This window comes from Hippoglossus hippoglossus, chromosome 9 (genome assembly GCF_009819705.1).
Source record: "Hippoglossus hippoglossus isolate fHipHip1 chromosome 9, fHipHip1.pri, whole genome shotgun sequence".
Taxonomy (NCBI): Eukaryota; Metazoa; Chordata; class Actinopteri; order Pleuronectiformes; family Pleuronectidae; genus Hippoglossus; species Hippoglossus hippoglossus.
In genome coordinates, this window is record NC_047159.1 from 13,089,205 (window position 1) to 13,106,778 (window position 17,574).

The 17,574-nt window shown below is 44.0% G+C and overlaps 1 protein-coding gene across 4 annotated transcripts in view; it reads left to right on the top strand.

The window, feature by feature from the left end:
* The first annotated feature begins 682 nt into the window (after positions 1–682).
* The window catches only part of ebf2 (EBF transcription factor 2), a 31,627-nt gene continuing 14,735 nt past the window's right edge, over positions 683–17,574 (top strand). For 2 of the 4 annotated variants that reach the window (XM_034596895.1, XM_034596897.1), the window contains exons 1-6: positions 683–1,313; positions 3,056–3,212; positions 4,915–4,978; positions 6,506–6,561; positions 6,678–6,751; positions 8,076–8,144. In XM_034596895.1, coding sequence (XP_034452786.1) covers positions 1,180–1,313; positions 3,056–3,212; positions 4,915–4,978; positions 6,506–6,561; positions 6,678–6,751; positions 8,076–8,144 — 554 coding nt within the window. In that variant the 5' untranslated portion in view covers positions 683–1,179. The remainder of the gene's footprint in view (positions 1,314–3,055; positions 3,213–4,914; positions 4,979–6,505; positions 6,562–6,677; positions 6,752–8,075; positions 8,145–17,574) is intronic. The other 2 variants (XM_034596896.1, XM_034596898.1) reach the window with 1 other exon arrangement.

Below are 17,574 nucleotides of genomic sequence, written 5' to 3' on the forward strand. Positions count from 1 at the left end.
TAACGTACATTATGTCAAGGCACTTTATATGTAGTGAGGCTGAGACCTTAAAAGTTATAGAGCAACGTTTCCACCAATGGGCAAACACTTAGAGAAAAAAGACTTCTTCTTAACTGGAGGAAACCTTTATTAGAGCCAGACTCAAAGTGGGCGGCCACCTGCCTCGACCGGTTGGGTGAGCAATGAATGAAAACCACAATTAACAAGTGGCTTTGGGATTAATAAATAGATGTAAATACAAAACAATTAGTGATTGAAATACACACGTTATGAGCTTTACGCATTGATTGTGATGTTGAATAATGAGAATATTATTGATCGCAGAGGCTTAACCCATCTCTTGACATGCACACCCATTATTCACATTTAAATTTCAATAATAACAATAACAATAATAGTTGTACTTTTAATATATATTTCTTCCTTAAATGACTATCTGGGGTTTACACTTTCTCTATATAAACGTCAACAATTTGTTTCCCCCTGCCTGGTCACCCTGCTCGAAGTTAACGTGTGTGAAAAGTTTGCAGAAGGAGTCACCGGTTGGATGCTGAATGTGGCAGAAGTCCAAACAACGGATGCACTTTACACCAATGAGAGCATCCATTTCAACAATCGGTTCCCCATATGGCACTAAGGCCCCTCCTCCACGCTCTATCCCGGCAGAGGGTCTCATTCATGCTTCAAGACAGCGGTTCACTGCGAAGCTTCCTGGCCCTCGGATCAACTGTTTTGATCCGGTCCGGCCTCTTGACAAAGGGAGACTTTCTGCACACTGATATTTAAACATTATCCTGAGACGGAGCTGGAGACTGTGCGAGGAGTTCATCCAACCGAGCAGGTGATCGTTTGCGCTCCAACTGACGCAGGAGATTTGCGCGTGGACAATGCTCGCAATCAGTGGGGGAGTGTATTTATTATCATTGTTTGAGCCTTAAAAGAAACTCTGTGTGGATTCTTTTTTCTGTGAGACGCCCTGTGAAACATCCCACAGCACCGGTCATTTATCCCTCAAAGCTGCGTGCACTCTCTGTTTTTGTTGTGGCGCTCTGGAGGAGCGCAGATTCTTGGGGTGGACCTTCTGTTGTTTGCCAAAGTGCTTCAGCTCTCCAAACACAGTTTTTACATTTCCCCCTATAAGTTCATAAAAAGTCCACCACGCCATCGGACGGGGTTTAAATGTTCGGGATTCAGGAGCATCTGATACGAGAAGTGAGCGGATTAAAAGAGAGAAGTCTTGGAGAGGAGATGGATCCGATCCGGTCGTGGGTGCGTAATGTCGGGGTTGTGGACGCGAACGTCGCGGCGCAAAGGTACAGTACAAACCAGCTCATCTGTTGACATGTCAGCGGCTCATCATTTAGACTCAAGCTCTTCACAAACCTGACAACTGTTATTTTCATTATCACAATATAGTTCATATTATTTGAATATTTAACGTGTGAACATGCGTCAGAAAAGAACCGTAAACTACTTGTTGCAAAAGATGACACGAGTCCTCTTTAATTAAACTGCTTGATGTTGAATGGAAGAACATGTCTCTATTATTGTTATTATTATTTAAATTTTTAAAAGAAAGCTCTGGTTTTGTGAACATAAAGAAAGTTGACCCATGTTGCAAAATGTAAAACTAATAATCAGAACTTTTGACTTTGATTTAAAGTCATGGGATCTGTGAATCTCCTGATGTGCAAAAGCTCAGTTTAACACTTTTAGTTTATACACTTACATTTAAGATAATTTCCAATGTCTCGGTATATGTGACAGCATCACAGTATATTTTCCTACGAGCAGCGATCTCAGCTGATGTTGCTGATGTTTTCCAGCTAAAATAAAACATCGGCCACTTAACATCTCTTCTCATCAGCAGATGTGAATCAATCTTCTTCTTCATCCTGTTTCTCACATTTCACTCGATGTTCGATCATCCTCTTCACATTTTTAATTTCTACAGCAAACATTCATCAGTGTTTTCATTCTACAAACCGAAGTGTAGAAATCGGCCATAAAAACGCTGCATGATGAGGAGAAATAAAAATGGCAACAAGTTAATCATAATAAATACTAATGATAATAAAATAGCAATTAATGACAGAACGTTATTATGGCGTAATTCGCACTGTAAGACGTTTATTTGATATAAACGATTCTACTTAACGTTATAATTTAAGGTAATTTGACAAAGGTAAATTGTTGCAGTTTCTATATGAAAAAATAAAATCCATGCGTTTTTTTTTTCTTAAAAGAAATGTGGCTGTCTCAACAAAATCAATAATGTACTCAACTATGAATGATCTAAAAAATATAAAACCCTAAATTATATTTACAGAAAGACTCTCCTTCAGATTTAATCATGTTCTTTCATGTTAATCTAACGTAAAACACTGATTAAATGTGTTTTTTTTAATTCAACAGTCAGTGTCTCACTTTTCAAACAAGATGCTGCAACATCTGTCTCAATCCAAAGAGCTAATTCAACCTTCAACCTTTCTTCTTCTTTTTTTAGCTAAATCTTTAGTTTTGCTTTTCCTTATTTTTCCCCCTTTTTCCTCCTGGTCTTTGTGTAATTTCCTGGTTCATATTAAGCTGTTATATAGATGGGATAAAAAGGCCTTCAAGTTATAAGAAAACAAAGTATTCATAAATAATGTATTTTTTAAGTACAATATTGCATGGATAAATGTTTTAATAATTAGTTTGAGAGAGAAAACTTTGGAATTAATTAGAAACAATGTGATTTTAAAATCATTTATATATTTCAATAAGTGGCTTTACAGTGCCAGTAAATCAAACATAATTTAAATGCATGTTAATTTAGTTTTAATCATTTAATGCAGCAGAGGAAAATGTCTGGTCTTCAGTTAAATTAGTTTAATCTAGATTAAATATATTCAACCGCCAACAGATTGCAGGCCTCTGCATTGATAGATGCTAATTTAGTCAAAGACATCCTTTATATTCAGCAGTGTAGTTTATATAAGACTACATGAATGGTTTTTGATATCATGAAGGTGCATGTGAGCTGACTGTCTTTCTCTCTCTGTTGTGTTAACAGTGGAGTGGCTCTGTCCAGAGCTCACTTTGAGAAGCAGCCACCCTCCAATCTGCGCAAGTCCAACTTCTTCCACTTTGTGCTGGCGCTCTACGACAGGCACGGCCAACCTGTGGAGGTGGAGAGGACCGCGTTTGTGGACTTTGTTGAGCATGACAAGGTGTGTGAATGTGTCTCTCAGTGTTTACCTCAGGATCTTATTAGCCCACTACACAGCTGTCATCTCCACAGTTTTAAACATGATGAGGAAAAACTGTGAATAACAACGGGACGTGTTGGTGATAGACGCGATATTTCAGCTGCACCCAGGTGCTCGACTTGTTCTTCCCCATCCCCAGTAAAGCCAAGCATATCGAACAGCTGACGGCTACATGTTTACACAAGCTTTACCCTCGATGAGCTGATGATGTGGGATTGAAAAAGAATATCTAATGACTAATTAGCAGCTTGCCTCATTAGGAGGACATCACTACTTTTTAAAATGCAAATTGTGCTCGCTCCTGTTTAGTTATACAGTGAACTAATCATCAAAGTGTCTTTTCCTTCCCCCCCCTCCCGTACTCTAAATACTGCTGTGGGGGGAACTGGATTCCTCAGGTTGGACAAGACTAAAATAAGGAAGGGGTGAAGTGTTGAGGTAGAAAGAGAGTGGAGAGGGGAGGCAGCCTGGAGAGGGAGCCTTATGCCCAGTGTTGATGGATGTTTTTGCCTTGTGGTGAGCGGAGAGGACCCCTCCTAAAGCGGCAACATCTCTCCCCCGTGAGAAAGACAAGAGTTCGCCAACCCCGAAAGTTCAAATATAGTTCCACTCTGAAGGAGGGTAAATGGAAGCGCTAATGCCAGGCCTGAAAGCTGTCAGTGGGCTCCCCTCAGTGCCACACAGGCCAGAGCAGAGTGATATGGCGGCAGCGGAGGAGTTCATTTTCTGCATGGTTACCCTGGCATCTGTTTTTGCTTTGTAATTATGGCGAGGTAGAGTGATGGCAAGGCGAAATAAATGTTCCTCTGTGTATATTTACAAAAACTTATGAAGCCAGGCATCCATTTATCTCCTGATGTGTCTCACTCTCGCTTCTGATATTAAGTTTTGAGCTCTGCTACTTTCCAACTTATCTCCTTGCATCTTAATTCCCTCACGCCTTCCCCTTCGTCTTGCAACTGTCTCCTTCTCCTGGTTCCTCCTCCTCCTCCACCAACATACTCGTTCTCGCTGCTGCTCTCTCGCTCTCGTCTCTGCGATGCCAGCCTCCTGGGTTATTGGACCAGAGAGCATTCCTTTGAGACCACTTAGAAAGACCAGGAGAGGTAGAGGAGGAGAAAGAAAGAGGGGGAACAAGAGACAGAGAGGGGGGAGAGAAGGAAGAAGCGAATGGCTAGTGGAGAGCCTGCGGGGAAGGAGGGATAGCAGAAAGGAAGTTTTTCTGTCAAGCTCGACTGCTGCTCAGTCTCACATACAGTACTTTCCACACTAGAACACACTTGGCACTCACACACACACACACACATACACTCACATGCACATGTAACCCTGCCTATACTACCTTGTTGCTCTGAGGACCCCTGAATTTAAACGCAAGGTTTTAGGAGTTCTTGTGAGACATGATAGTTCAACCTCTACAAAGAACATCCCACTCAAGGTTAAACACGCAGCTTGTGAGCACAACGCAGCGTCCCACACAGGCTTTGAGCCGACAACCCTCTGATCTCGATGCTGCTCCCGGGGAAGGGACGAGCTGCAGGATTAGGAGAGACTCAATGTGCTTAACACTGCATGGGGATGCCCAGCTGTACTTATCTGTGCCACAGATGTGCCTAACTGTATGCCCTGCGTTTTGTCTGTCCGCCCCATTCTCTCTATCAAGGAGCAGACAGGAGAGAAGACAAACAACGGTACGCACTACAAGCTGCAGCTCCTCTACAGCAACGGTGAGTAGAGTCAATCACGAGCTCATGGGTTGCAGGTCGATTCTTTGGCCTCTGAAGTGTCTAAATTCATACATACAGTATACATACAGTTCACCAATGACCCTGGTGCGCCAACCCAACACACATCGTTCCGAAGTAATCTTCCTCTGCATCCTCTCCTTCCTCAACTATTTTCTCCGAGCTCCTTCCGCTCATGATCACTGGGGTTTGTACAATTCAATGCTCAGCTGTGTGAGGAGCCGCTTCCAGGCTCGCACGTACACGGAGAAATGAGGTACATGTTGCTACCCCGCTCCCCTCCTCAGCCGCCCAACTCCTCCAACCCCCCATGGTGCTTCAACATCAGATCGGGGGGATACACAGAGAAATTTGGTTCCCATGAGCCACTGCTGCCCCTACTCTGCCATCGCATTGGCACCCATGGGAGAGAAGATAAAAGACATGTTCTAGAGCAACCCCCTCATACACTCTCCATACACACACATACACACACATGCCCGTACATACAAGCACATGCACCAAAAGCACTTTCTCTACATCCCCTCCTCTCATCCCCTTCCCCCAAGCAATATCAAAGGCATCTCAATCGAGACTTTGATGAGGAGAACACATTTTTAAAAGCAATACTCTACAAAGTCTCTATAAAAATTCCTTGTGTAATGCGCTCCTCTCTCAAGAAGCAATTCATTACATGTCGTTTCCCTCTCCGGTGTGATTTACGTTGGAAGTTCCAGAGCATCCAGAGGTTCAGGTGATTCTAGGAATCTCACTCACTGATCACATAGACGTCAGAAACAAGCCTAAAAAGTATAAATTAAGAAATGTAATCCCTCAACACACTGATCGTTTGCTATTTTACCTGTTGGTGCACAACTGGTCTCACATCGGTCAACGGAACCTGACAATAAAACAAACGTTTACACAGAAATAACCACAAAAATAACAAGTCTGACAAATCGTGAGAATCTGGTTGTAAATTCTGTCCTCAAAGCAGAACATGAGTAATAATCATCAAACATCAAATAACTCTCAATCCCCTCAGAAACCATCAGAGAGAAAATATGAACTGCATGCCAATCTTATTCCTCCATGTTTGCTGGACAGAGTTCAGTGCTTTTTCTGAGCGCTTGTCCTAAAAAAAATTTATATCATAAATCTTTCCACTTCATTTTGAGAATATTCAGCGCATTGGACTTCTCTTTATTTGAGTGGGTTAACAAGTTTAGACACAAATACGTCTGCTTCTTTTATGGTGATACTTTATCATGACTGAAACAACTTATGTTTTGCAGATTGGATTTAAGCCACTCAGCATTAATTTACTATGGTTCAATGATGTGAAGCTTATCTGCACAATAAAAATGTATTTTTTTAACTTGAATTCTCATCTACTCACTGAGTGCATATATTACATTTCTTTGGAAAATTAATTAAAGATAATAATTTGACATTAAAAACCTTACTTGTGCCCATACTAAACAGTTTGAGCCCTTATTAGCAACTCATTTCTGTGTTTTCTTTGTGCAGGGGTTCGAACGGAGCAAGATCTTTATGCACGACTCATCGACTCTGTCACTAAACAGGTTAGTAAACTTTCCTTAAGTCTTCTTGACATGGACTCCACCTCCAGCTACATAAATAGACGTGTTATCGTCTCTACATGAAATTGAATCTGTCCCATTGCTCCCTCTCTTCTCAGCCTATAGCGTACGAGGGACAAAACAAGAATCCAGAAATGTGCCGAGTTCTGCTCACACACGAGGTTATGTGCAGGTGAGTGTTACACACGCAGAGGAAACACACGCACACTCATTGAAACTTCAACCCTGAGGGACCAAATCCAAATATCCATTACTCTCCTTCACTCTGCTCTGTCTCAGTCAGCTTGAAATGTGGTTTTGGGATGACGCTTGGGGCTCTGTAGGTTTTTGAAAACTAGACTGTGGTTGAACCTTAAGTCAAGGCTGTCCGTCATCACCCTTGTTACAGTGGTGGGCCCCTGCTGGTTTCTGCTGTAACGCAGCGTGTTCCCATCCAGCTCCTGTTTCTTCCCAGACCATCTTTCTCTTTCTCTTTGGCTTTTCAGAGTTTTTCAGATAGACCTCAGCTGACTGGCAGCAGACACACTTAAGAGGAATAATCCACCTTTTCCTCATCAATTCTGTAGCACCTCTCTCCAGTCGAGGCTGCATCTTTTGAACAAGTGTGTTGGTGCAGCCATTGTCAGAAAGTCCCTTTATTAGCAGAGCAAATTTAAGAAGTGTAATCATGGTTTAAGGACCAAAGGGGTTTTGGGTTAGAATATGGGTCTAATTTTGCCAATATGGATGGAGAAGAAGTTGAGGAGAGTGGTGTGGAAGTGGGGCAGTGACCCAGGATTCGGGGGCAGCAGGGGGAAAGGATAGGGGGCTGGGACGGGGCGAAATGGGCTTAGACGGAGTGGGCCTTGCCATTGTGTAGCCAGCAGATGCCCGAATGTGACTCACAGCTGGCTAATAACAGAGCCGAGGAGGCAGAGGGCAAGCGTCACAGCTGGGGAGTGAGGCCGTCTGACAGGGGGGCGGAGGGGGGCAGGGCAGGGCCAAGCTGGGACACGAGAGGGGTGAGGCGAGGTGTAGGGGTGGCAGATGGTTAGGGGTGGGGGCACTTTTGTTATGCAGTGAAGGGGACTTTGGGGAGGGGGGGGGGCGGCCAGCAGGCTCCTCGGACAGGACTGCTGACGAATGGTAGGATGTTGTGTGTGTGTGTGTGTGTATCTGTGCGCACGCAATAAGGCTGTGTGGGGGTTGAGTTTGATTTTGAAATCAATGTGACAGATTGCCTGGCTGGCTTTTCACTTTTGAATGGTCTCTCACTGTTTGTAGGGTGTGTTGTTGTACCTTTTCTTCCTCTTCTATTCTTTTGTCTCTCCTTCCCCTCCCCTCTCATGCCTCCTTTGTGTGCTGCTGGATCTTGGCCGACTGCGAGGCACAGTGCAGTCTGGGCCCGAGGATGTGGATGGGCCAGACAAATGATGGCTCCTCTTGTTTAATTTGTTTGTTTCTCCAACACTAACTTATTTCATTCCTCTTTTGTGTCTCTTTATCTGCCCACTCAGCCGCTGTTGTGAGAAAAAAAGCTGCGGCAACCGAAACGAGACGCCCTCCGACCCCGTCATCATTGACAGGTAATGAGATCAAACCCATGCCCCCTCACAGTGGCCGTCACCTCAAACATCATTGTCCTTCCTTTGTGTATATGCACCCACACACTCACTCACACACAGTGCCAGTGATCATGAAGCCTCTTGTGCTGAGATCTTACCAATCACTGAGAACAGCGTCAGGCTGTAACATAAAACATTTTCAGATATCACCTCCGGGTAAAATCTGGAGAATTTGCTACGGATTTTACCCGCCACGTGCAGCACACAGAGACAGGAAGTGACCTGTTAACTCTGCTGCGGAGATCACATGATCATGTTTACAGCACCCTGACACCGTTGTCACCTCTTATCACCACAAACTCTCTAGACATCTTCTCCGGTGTCTTTTACGTGTGTACAGATGCGTTTTCACTGGGAAATTTTTGTTTTCTTTTTGTTTTGTCATTTTTGCGTCCCCTGCTGTGTTCTCACATCGACTTCTCCTGGACATTATACTAGGAGGCCAGGTGGATAAACTCACTCAGACATTTGCGTTCACACAGACTGTGGAGTTCAGTGCTTGTCTGAAAGCAGCTTTACAGTATGTGTCTGTCTCCCATGTGTTCCTCTCTCTTCAGCTTTATGTTTATCTGTTGATCTATCCTCGGCCTTCAGGGATCTGTCTCAGTTTGGCCTCTCATTACGTTTAACAGCCGACATTGCACCTGAAACCTGTCAGGGGCATATATTTTCTTTTTATCCGAAGCATGTGGATCTTTCATACCATCAGACAGGCTCACACATGTAGTGAATGTTCACCCTGAAAGCCAGTTATCTGGCTTAAAGGCGGATGACCACCGCCATAATCAGCGTGTGTGAGGGCCTTCACGTCCGAGGGATTTCGGAGGTCTCGCGTGTCTGCCTGGCATTAACTAGTGTGATGAATGCTCATAAGCGGACCGCATGTGAAATACTTTCTCTGTGATGTCATGGATGCAACCTTCTTCACCTTTCCCTCCCTCAATCCCTGCTTTCCTCTCCCCCTTTACTTCCTTCTGTCTTTCCCTATGATTGTCTGTCTAGAAAACATTCACTTCATATACGTCAAGGACCCTTTTCTTTCCCCTCCTCAGTTCAAGCTGGCTGGCCGTTGACAGTGTGTCTCAGAGGATCTCAGCTGAAGATAGTTTTCATATAATGGAAAAATCGGGCTGTTGTCTTCTGAATTTTCCCAGAATACCTTCGGAGCAGCTGCTTTTCTCGTTTACTGTAGCACATTTCTCATCCAATAACCCCTCTGCGCTCTTTTTATACTTCCTCCTAACATGGCTAAACCTCTATGAAATGTGTTTGTAAGTGGCTGGGCAGCGTGCTGGTGTGGAAAGAACGATGTCAATCTTGGTTTGACTCTGTTTGTGTGTGTGTGTGTGTGTGAGAGAGAGAGAGAGAGAGAGAGAGAGAGAGAGAGAGAGAGAGAGAGAGAGAGAGAGAGGATTGATATAACTGGAATCATTGACCTACTGTACTCTCTAATCACACCAGGCATATCCCGATAGGGGCTTCTGTCCTGATGGGGGTTCTCCCTCTTGACTGGACTGCGAAATCCTCTCCTCAGGGAGCAGCCTATTAGCAGCCAGTTAATTTCTGATAAGCCAATGGAATTTTGCATGGCCCTGTGCCCTTTTATCCCACCTTATGTGCACTCTCTCATTTGTGTGTGTGTTTGTGTGTGTGTGTGTGTGTACATACAACATACACTGAAAACAAGAGCGAGAGCAGAAAGATTGACAGGCCAAGATGTGTGTGTATGTTCTGAGTATGTTTTTCAATGCTTGTGTGCATACAAACGGATGTATATTTTCGTGTGTGTGTGTGTGTGTTAGCATCCATGCACGTTTATTTATGGATGTATATGGATGTATGTGCAATTGTCTGTGTGTCTGCATGACCCCTACTCTGACCTTTTTCCCTAGTCACTGTTTGGCTCTTAAATAATTCATGTGTATGCGTGGATATATGTGTGTGTGTGCAGCCTATGTCCAATTGTGTGTTTGGTGTGTGTGTGTGTGTGTGTGTGTGTGTGTGTGTGTGTGTGTGTGTGTGTGTGTGTGTGTGTGTGTGTGTGTGTGGAGGAGACGGTCTGTTTCTGTGGCTCCAATAATCAGCCTCCTGCTCCCAGCCCCAACACCTGTTCTCCAATTAACATGCAGCGTGCTGGGGCCCACCCGCCCCAGTCGCCCAGCCGCCGCTTTCTACTCCTTTTTCTTCCTCTTTTCCTCCTTTTTTTCTCTCACTCTCAGCCCCATGCTCCCTTCCTCCCCCCCGCCTCAACTTGTGTCTGTACTTCTGCGCACCTCTCTCGCTCTTTTACATTTGCTCCCACATGCTCCTCCCGTGCACTTCTCCGCTCCCCGTTTCTTAATTCCCTTGCTCTGCTTCTTTTTCCTTCACGTTTACCATCTCCTCCACCGCCGCCCCCCAGCTTCCCTTTAGCCTGTCTAATTTTGCCATAATTAGGCGGTGTCATTAGGACACCTACCCAAGCACAAGGGAGTTTGCAATTCCCCAAACGGCCCAAACCCCCTCTTTTCTAATCTCCTTTCCATATTGTTTCAGTTTTCTCTACCCCCCCCCGCTCCTGCTGCTGCTGCTGTGAGCCCCTCCCTCATCTCCCCTTCTCCCTAATCCTGATTTGAGTGAAAGGAGAGAGAGGAGATCACAGCTGATCCACAGGGAGGGGAGAAGCGGTAAAGGGTGGAGGGACCGAGGGATGAAGAGGGCAAGGGCAGCCGTTGACAAAGATATCTAAAGTTGGGAGAGAATTGTCTGCCTCTCTATCCGCCCGCTGTGTCTAATAGCTTTAAGGTTGTAACACTGGTGAAGCGTTTCCCTCGCGGTCCTGATGTGACTCCTCTGTGTGGAGAACGTCACTTATCTTTGACTGATGGACTGGCCTGTGCACTGATTGGTTAGATGATTGATCAACAGACAGATAGGTGGATTGATTCCTCCCGGCTCACTACTATAAATCTTCACTAACTCTTCAAACTCATGCTGTGTTTCATGTTTCAGCCACAAGATTTTCTAATTGTGTGATGTTTTTTCACAGGAATGATCAGTTGATCAGTTGGTTAGTTGCTTATAAATGACAAAAATCTTGATTTGCTGCTTCCCTCAGTTTCACACATCTGGGTTTAGTCCTTGTTCCCTATCAGAAATCAACATAATGAAATATATATATATATATATATCTAACCACCCCCATGTACAATACTGATATGCTGCTTTCACTGTGACTCTGAGTGTTCTCAGTATTAACCCAGGCAGATCTTTTAATGGCAGCATTATTGCCACGCTGACCTCCGACCTCTGAGAAACTATATTGGTTCTGGGCCAAAGCTGGCCTCTGCATTTATGAGTGAACCATGGGTTTACAATGGAGACAAGCAGATGTCAGTATTAGTATTAGACTATGTGGTTTGGATGTGAGGGGGTCAACTCTCAGTGTGAGAGCGTATATGTGTGCTTTTATATTTGGCTGGGAAGCTGAGATCAATAGTTGGTCATAAGGCATGTTGTGGAGGGATCCATCGTAAGGCCTGAGCCTTATGAGGCGGTGGGTGGGTGGGTGGGTGGGTGGGTGGGGGGGGGGGGGGGGGGGGGGGGGGGGTTGGGGTGATCAATGGCAAGCACTATCTTGCTAATTGATTGTGTTTCCAAGAGGGGTCTTTTTTAACAAGCCGACTCTCAGAGAAAAGAAGAATAATCAATAGGAATTTTCCAATCTTGTCAATATGGCTCTTCCCTCCCCCAGACTCAAAAGAACAACTCGCAAAGACTCAGGCACACTCAGCTTTTATTTTGTTAAAAAACAAGATTCTATCTATCACAAATGCACATCCTTTTATGTGTTTTGCTTTTATTTTTAAAGAGTTAATTCTGCTTCTTGAGTTTCACTATCTAAACAATGATTAGTTGTCCCGGCCAATTGCTTGACTTCAGATGCTTGGCTCCAAGTGGAATCCATTACTCTTAATCTTAGGTTGTGGGTTGTATTGATCTGTTTGTAGTCTTGGTTCTAGTTATGTGCATGTATCACAGGTTTGTTCTCAACAAGTCAGTGCAGCGGTTTGTTTGTTTCTTATATTTGAAAATTATTATTCCTCTTTTTTGGGATATTGTAATAGATTTATAAGAAAAAACTGTCATATAATGCAGTCATTAGTTTTTAGTTCTTTATGCTGATATCAATTCTAAATCCTATTTTCCTGTGAAATGACATAAACAGACTCAATTCTGCAGTGCAGTAAAACTCCTTTTTAATAGTTCTTTACGGTTTAACTCTCTGGACAGCTTGACAAGAAACTATTCAGATATCATTTGTTTCTGCATGTATGTCTGGTCTGAGCCACTGTGATGTCTCTGAGAAGCAGTCCGACCATCTGTTACATCTTAGTCCATACACCTGCTTATTCCTGCTCATTTTCAACTAACTCAAAACATTACAAGAAATGACGAGTGAGGCCGTTTCCCTAGACGCTTCCTGAACGACATGTTTCACTGCTGTCAACCTGTTCTTATACAGCGGGAAAAAAACGTTTTTCCTTGCATTTGGGGAATGTCGGCCCCCTCATTCTTCAGCCCCAACTGAAAAAAAGTCTTTGGGAAAAGAACATTAAACTATCAGCCAAAGAATAAATGCAGCAACATTTTTTGTATTGTGTCAGGGGTCGAATTCCTCCCCTCTCCCAGATGCATACTCAAACTCTGCCGCCAACGCGCTCTACTGGGTCGTCATATATGAACTTGAGAGTTTTATGTGTGAGACAACATTGTCATTTTAGGAGATTGTTGCTCATTCTCTCCATATTATATTCTCCTGTAGCTGTGAGGTAGATTCCACCTCTCTCTCTCTCTCTCTCTGTTGATACTGGTGTGTTGTACTGCAGTTACCTTTTCTGTCACATTATTTCAAGATAGATTTTCTGAAGGTTAGTCAAGAGGTAAAAATCCTAAGGGGCAGTGCTCTGATTGGAGGATTTCTCATTTACACAATTACACTTTAATTATATATCATAAGACCACACCTTGTCAATAAATAAAAATCCAGCTTTAGTCTTATATTTTCTCTTTTTTCCTTTTTTTTCTTCCTGAAACAAATGATCAGTAAGGACTTGATGTTCGACCCCACGCAACTGGCAGCAAAAGGGTCTCTGTAAATTGTGTATCACTCCTCTCCAAGATGTGGAGGATAACATTTTCTTCCCTTGGTTTGGCTGCAGAATGATCTGCCGATGATTTTGGCAAAGTTGATGCAGACTGAAAAAGCTAGTGATAGCTTGTAAGATTCTTGGAGATTTTATGATGGGAAGAGCTGGTCTGTTGCAGGGAAGCCTCCAAATCAAATAGAGATGGATATAAATGGATATATGCTTTTACTTGAGAAGGGACTGAAAATAAACTGTGTGGCCCAAAAAAAAAAAAAAGGTTGAGGTCACCAAAAACTGAAAACTTATTTAATAGAAAACAGACTTATTCATGGATTGGGATGTTGCTTAACTCAGTTTTCCTGCGTCAATGGAAATAAATGAAGCTTTGAAAGTTAACGCAAACAATTTCTACAGGTGCCCTAACTTCTGTTAATGACTTTAAATCCCTCTGTCTGTATGAGGGCAGTGTCTGTTGCATTGTTACGGCAATACTATACTGCAGAAGTAGTTATGTGGGTCCTACTGTAGTAGGAAGTAGTACAAAATGTTGAGAAAAGCTAAGTAACCAAAGAAGACGACTGGTTGGCGAGGGTCTCATCTCCACAGAGAGATATAGACCAAAACCATTAGAGTTAGATAGATCTTTAAATAATCCTTATGATCAGGAACCCAGACATTAAAGAAAGTAAAGTGGTTAACTTTTGCATATCTTTGCAAAAGGAAAACAACACACACAGTGATGTTTGGAGAAAGAAATGTCTCAGAATGTGTGACTGTTTGTGAAGTACATACTAAAGCTTTACAACATGTGCTGATATATATGTATTCTGTGTAATATAGTGTAATATACTCACTTTGTTTCAAACATCAGAAATGTATATTGGGTTTTGTGTACACTTATCCATATCATTAGCTAACTCTAAAGACACTGATCAGTTCAACTCAGTTTCATTTGTAGAGCACCGAACCACAACAAGGCACTTTACATCGTAAGGTTGAGAGAAACCCAACAGTTCCCACAATGATCACTCAGCGACTGCGGAGAGAAAAACACGGCACAGGTCGGAGAGTTGCTGGTTCGCACTCACAATGATCCACATCACATTGATGCAGATATTAATATGCAAAAATTACCTGTCTGTCACACACATACATGCATGCGACAAACTCAGAGACACTGGTCCCCTCAGTCTGCTGTCACAGGTCTCTCCCTGGTGGGCGAGCAATGTCCAGTCCCTCCAGACCCCCTGTCAGTGAGCCCCTCAGGCAGGGGGCCAGGCAGCGTGGCGACACAGCCCTGAGGCTCCAGTGCACACCACCTCACACAGGCTGGACCACTGAGCAGCTGGCACAGGACTGTAGGGATGGCTCCTCCCTTGGGGCGATGCGAGCGGGAAAATGACACAAAGACAGACAGGGAGAGACAATGCTATGTCTCGAATATCAAATTCACTGACAGGTACTGCTTTAAACAGCGAGAGCCACACTCAGGAGTTGGACTGGTGAAAATGAGTTCATGGGACCTTTTGGTGAGCCTCGAGCTCCCAGTGATGTGGTCTCATGTGAACTGGGAAGATCCAGGACTCTGTAGTTTGCACAGGAAGTGTATAATGAGTGGTGGGTTATGAGCCGAGTTTGTGTTTGGTCACCTTTGCTCCGCTTCGGCCGGTGTTGGCTGTTGTGGCTTGAACCCTTGACACCAGAAGTAGGCCTGGTTTGTTTTCTTTGAGAGCCTATGGAGGGGGCAGTCGGAAACGGAGTAAAGCAAAGAAATGTTTTGACAGGAAATGGGAACGGACTACCAATGGGCTAATGTGGAGGAACAGCAGGGGGACTTGTGTGAGTGGGTGGGATGCAGAGGGGATGGGGAGGGGGTAAAAGTTTTGAGTTGCAGCTCAATGGCGCACTGAAAGGCCTCGCACTCCCAGAGTATAGCCGGGGCAAACCCTCTCATTTGTCCAGCCGCTAATAGGGTTCACCTTTGGTTGAGCAGTTTAGAGATTAAGTAGGGCCACTCAGAGGATCAGGAGGGGGCAGATTAGTGTGATTTAGAGCCACTTCAAATTGCAAGCAAGTGAGAGATGTGTGGTTTTTGGGTGTGTGACTTTGTGTTTGCTTGTATGATTTGTTTTCCATGTGAAAGTCATTTGGCATTTATATTTGGGAAGAGGATCTTGTATCAGTGTAATCAGGGTCCTGTGTGTATGTGTGTGTGGGTTGTGCGGAGTCAGAGGCCAGTTAGCAGTGGTATTCAGGAACTGGGACTGTTTTCCTTGGCTGGGTGCTGCTGCCGTGGATCTGGGTGTGTGTGGCTGTGTTTGTGTGTGTGTGACTGTGTTTGTGTGTGTGTGTGTGTGTGTGTGAGACTGGTCCTGGTCATCCTCCCCAGTTAAGGTCTTAAATTTCACTAATGACTTAACAATGCCCCCTGGTGCTGGGTCGGCCCCAGGAGCCACCTTGTTTGTTTGTCTGTCTGTTTATCTGGAATCTGGACACACACAGTACTAATGTGTAGTACTTTTTCCCAGGAGTTAGATTTCTCTTAAAGTTCTTTCACTTTCTGAGAACATTTCCTATCACTAATATTTACACATTTGTGGTATTAAGTTAAATTTGATGATATATCCCCACTGGCTTACGCTTGAGGCAATCCTTCTTCCTCCTGCGGCCTAAAAGAAACATATCTATAACATTGTGTAGATATATTTTTTACGGTTTAATTACTAACAGAGGTATATGTACTGAACTGCAATATATATTAATAACAATAATACTATTAATGCTAATATTCATATAATGTATTTATGGCTTAGGGTTAGACCTTTCAATATAAAGTTACATAGTATTTAACAATAAAACAGATGATGCAAGTAATTAAATCCAAAACACAAGTTGAGACAAGATAAATTACTAGTTTCAATACATTTCTTTAATTTGTATAGCGTCCAATCACAACATACATTTTCTTAAGGCACTTTACATATAAGTTCTAGACCTTACCATTTTACAGTGAAACCCAAGCGCACCAGAAATTACCAGCCAATAGTTAAGAATATGCCACAAAAAAGAGATTTAAAGAAGATACTGAGTTTGCCTGTCTGAGATCTCCAGGCAGGAAGTAGGAGTATATGTAGGATCTCAGGCAGTAATCAGGTAAAATCTTAGAATCAATTCTAAATCTCACATGTAGCCAGTGAAGGATTGGTGTGATGCGGTCACTTCTCTTAGCGCGTGAAAGCCTGGCAGCCTGTATAAGTCGTAATCTTTGCATGTTTCTCTTGCTGATACCAGAGTAAAGTGCAGTGCAGTAGTTGAGCCTGGACAAGATAAAAGCAGGGATAACCAAGTGTGTAAGAGAAAGGGATGATCTTCTGTAATGAGCTGTCTCAGTTGGACTGCACCACTTTGGTCACTTAAGCATCAGAACGCTGCTCAGATATAAACTTCAAGAGAAGCGGAAATCATGGCTGTCTCTGTGGTGTTCTGCTGCCTGAATCGTTGTTTTCTTTCCTTCATGGTGGAAGTAAAGAAAAATGGGAGCAGCAATTTAACAATTTTAGTGTCACCATATTGTGTGTTTGTGTGAGTGAGTGTGTATGAGTGTGTGTAATGGTCCTGATGAATCTGTCAGGGCTGAGGGCAGGGGGTGATGTGACTGCTGACAGGCTCCCAGCATGCCTGCTGAGAGCCCCAACCGTCTGCGTGCCCTCCCCTCGGCCCCCTATCAACCCGGCTCCCCTTCTCCTCTCCCAGTCCTCAGCTCCGCACATTTGCTGTGTATTAGCCATGGATAGTAAATTACAGCACCCTGGACCTCTGAGCAATTCCATTCTCATCCCTTTGCACGTTCCACCTTCCTCTCCCTCTCCCTCTCTCCCTGCAGCACCATTATCCAGCTCACCTTCTCTGCGTCTGTCTGTCTCCCTCCTTTCTCTCATTTTGATCCGCTCTCCTCCCTCCTCTGTCTGTCATATCCGTCCTGGCTCTTCGACTCCCTCAACCCTGTCAGATTTCTCTCCCCTGTCTGTCTTTCTCTCACTTCTGTTATACTTCTCATCCTCCGTTCCTCCATTGTGTCACGCTACACAGCGTTCCCTCCCTTACACATCCCCTTCACTCCCCCTTTACTTTCTTACACGCAGGTCCCTGTAGTCTAGGCTTCACAGGTTTCTCAGCGGCATCTCCCTCTCCCTCTCTCTCTCTCTCTCTCTCTCTCTCTCTCTCTCTCTCTCTCTCGTCCTCCTTCCCATCCCTCTATCTCG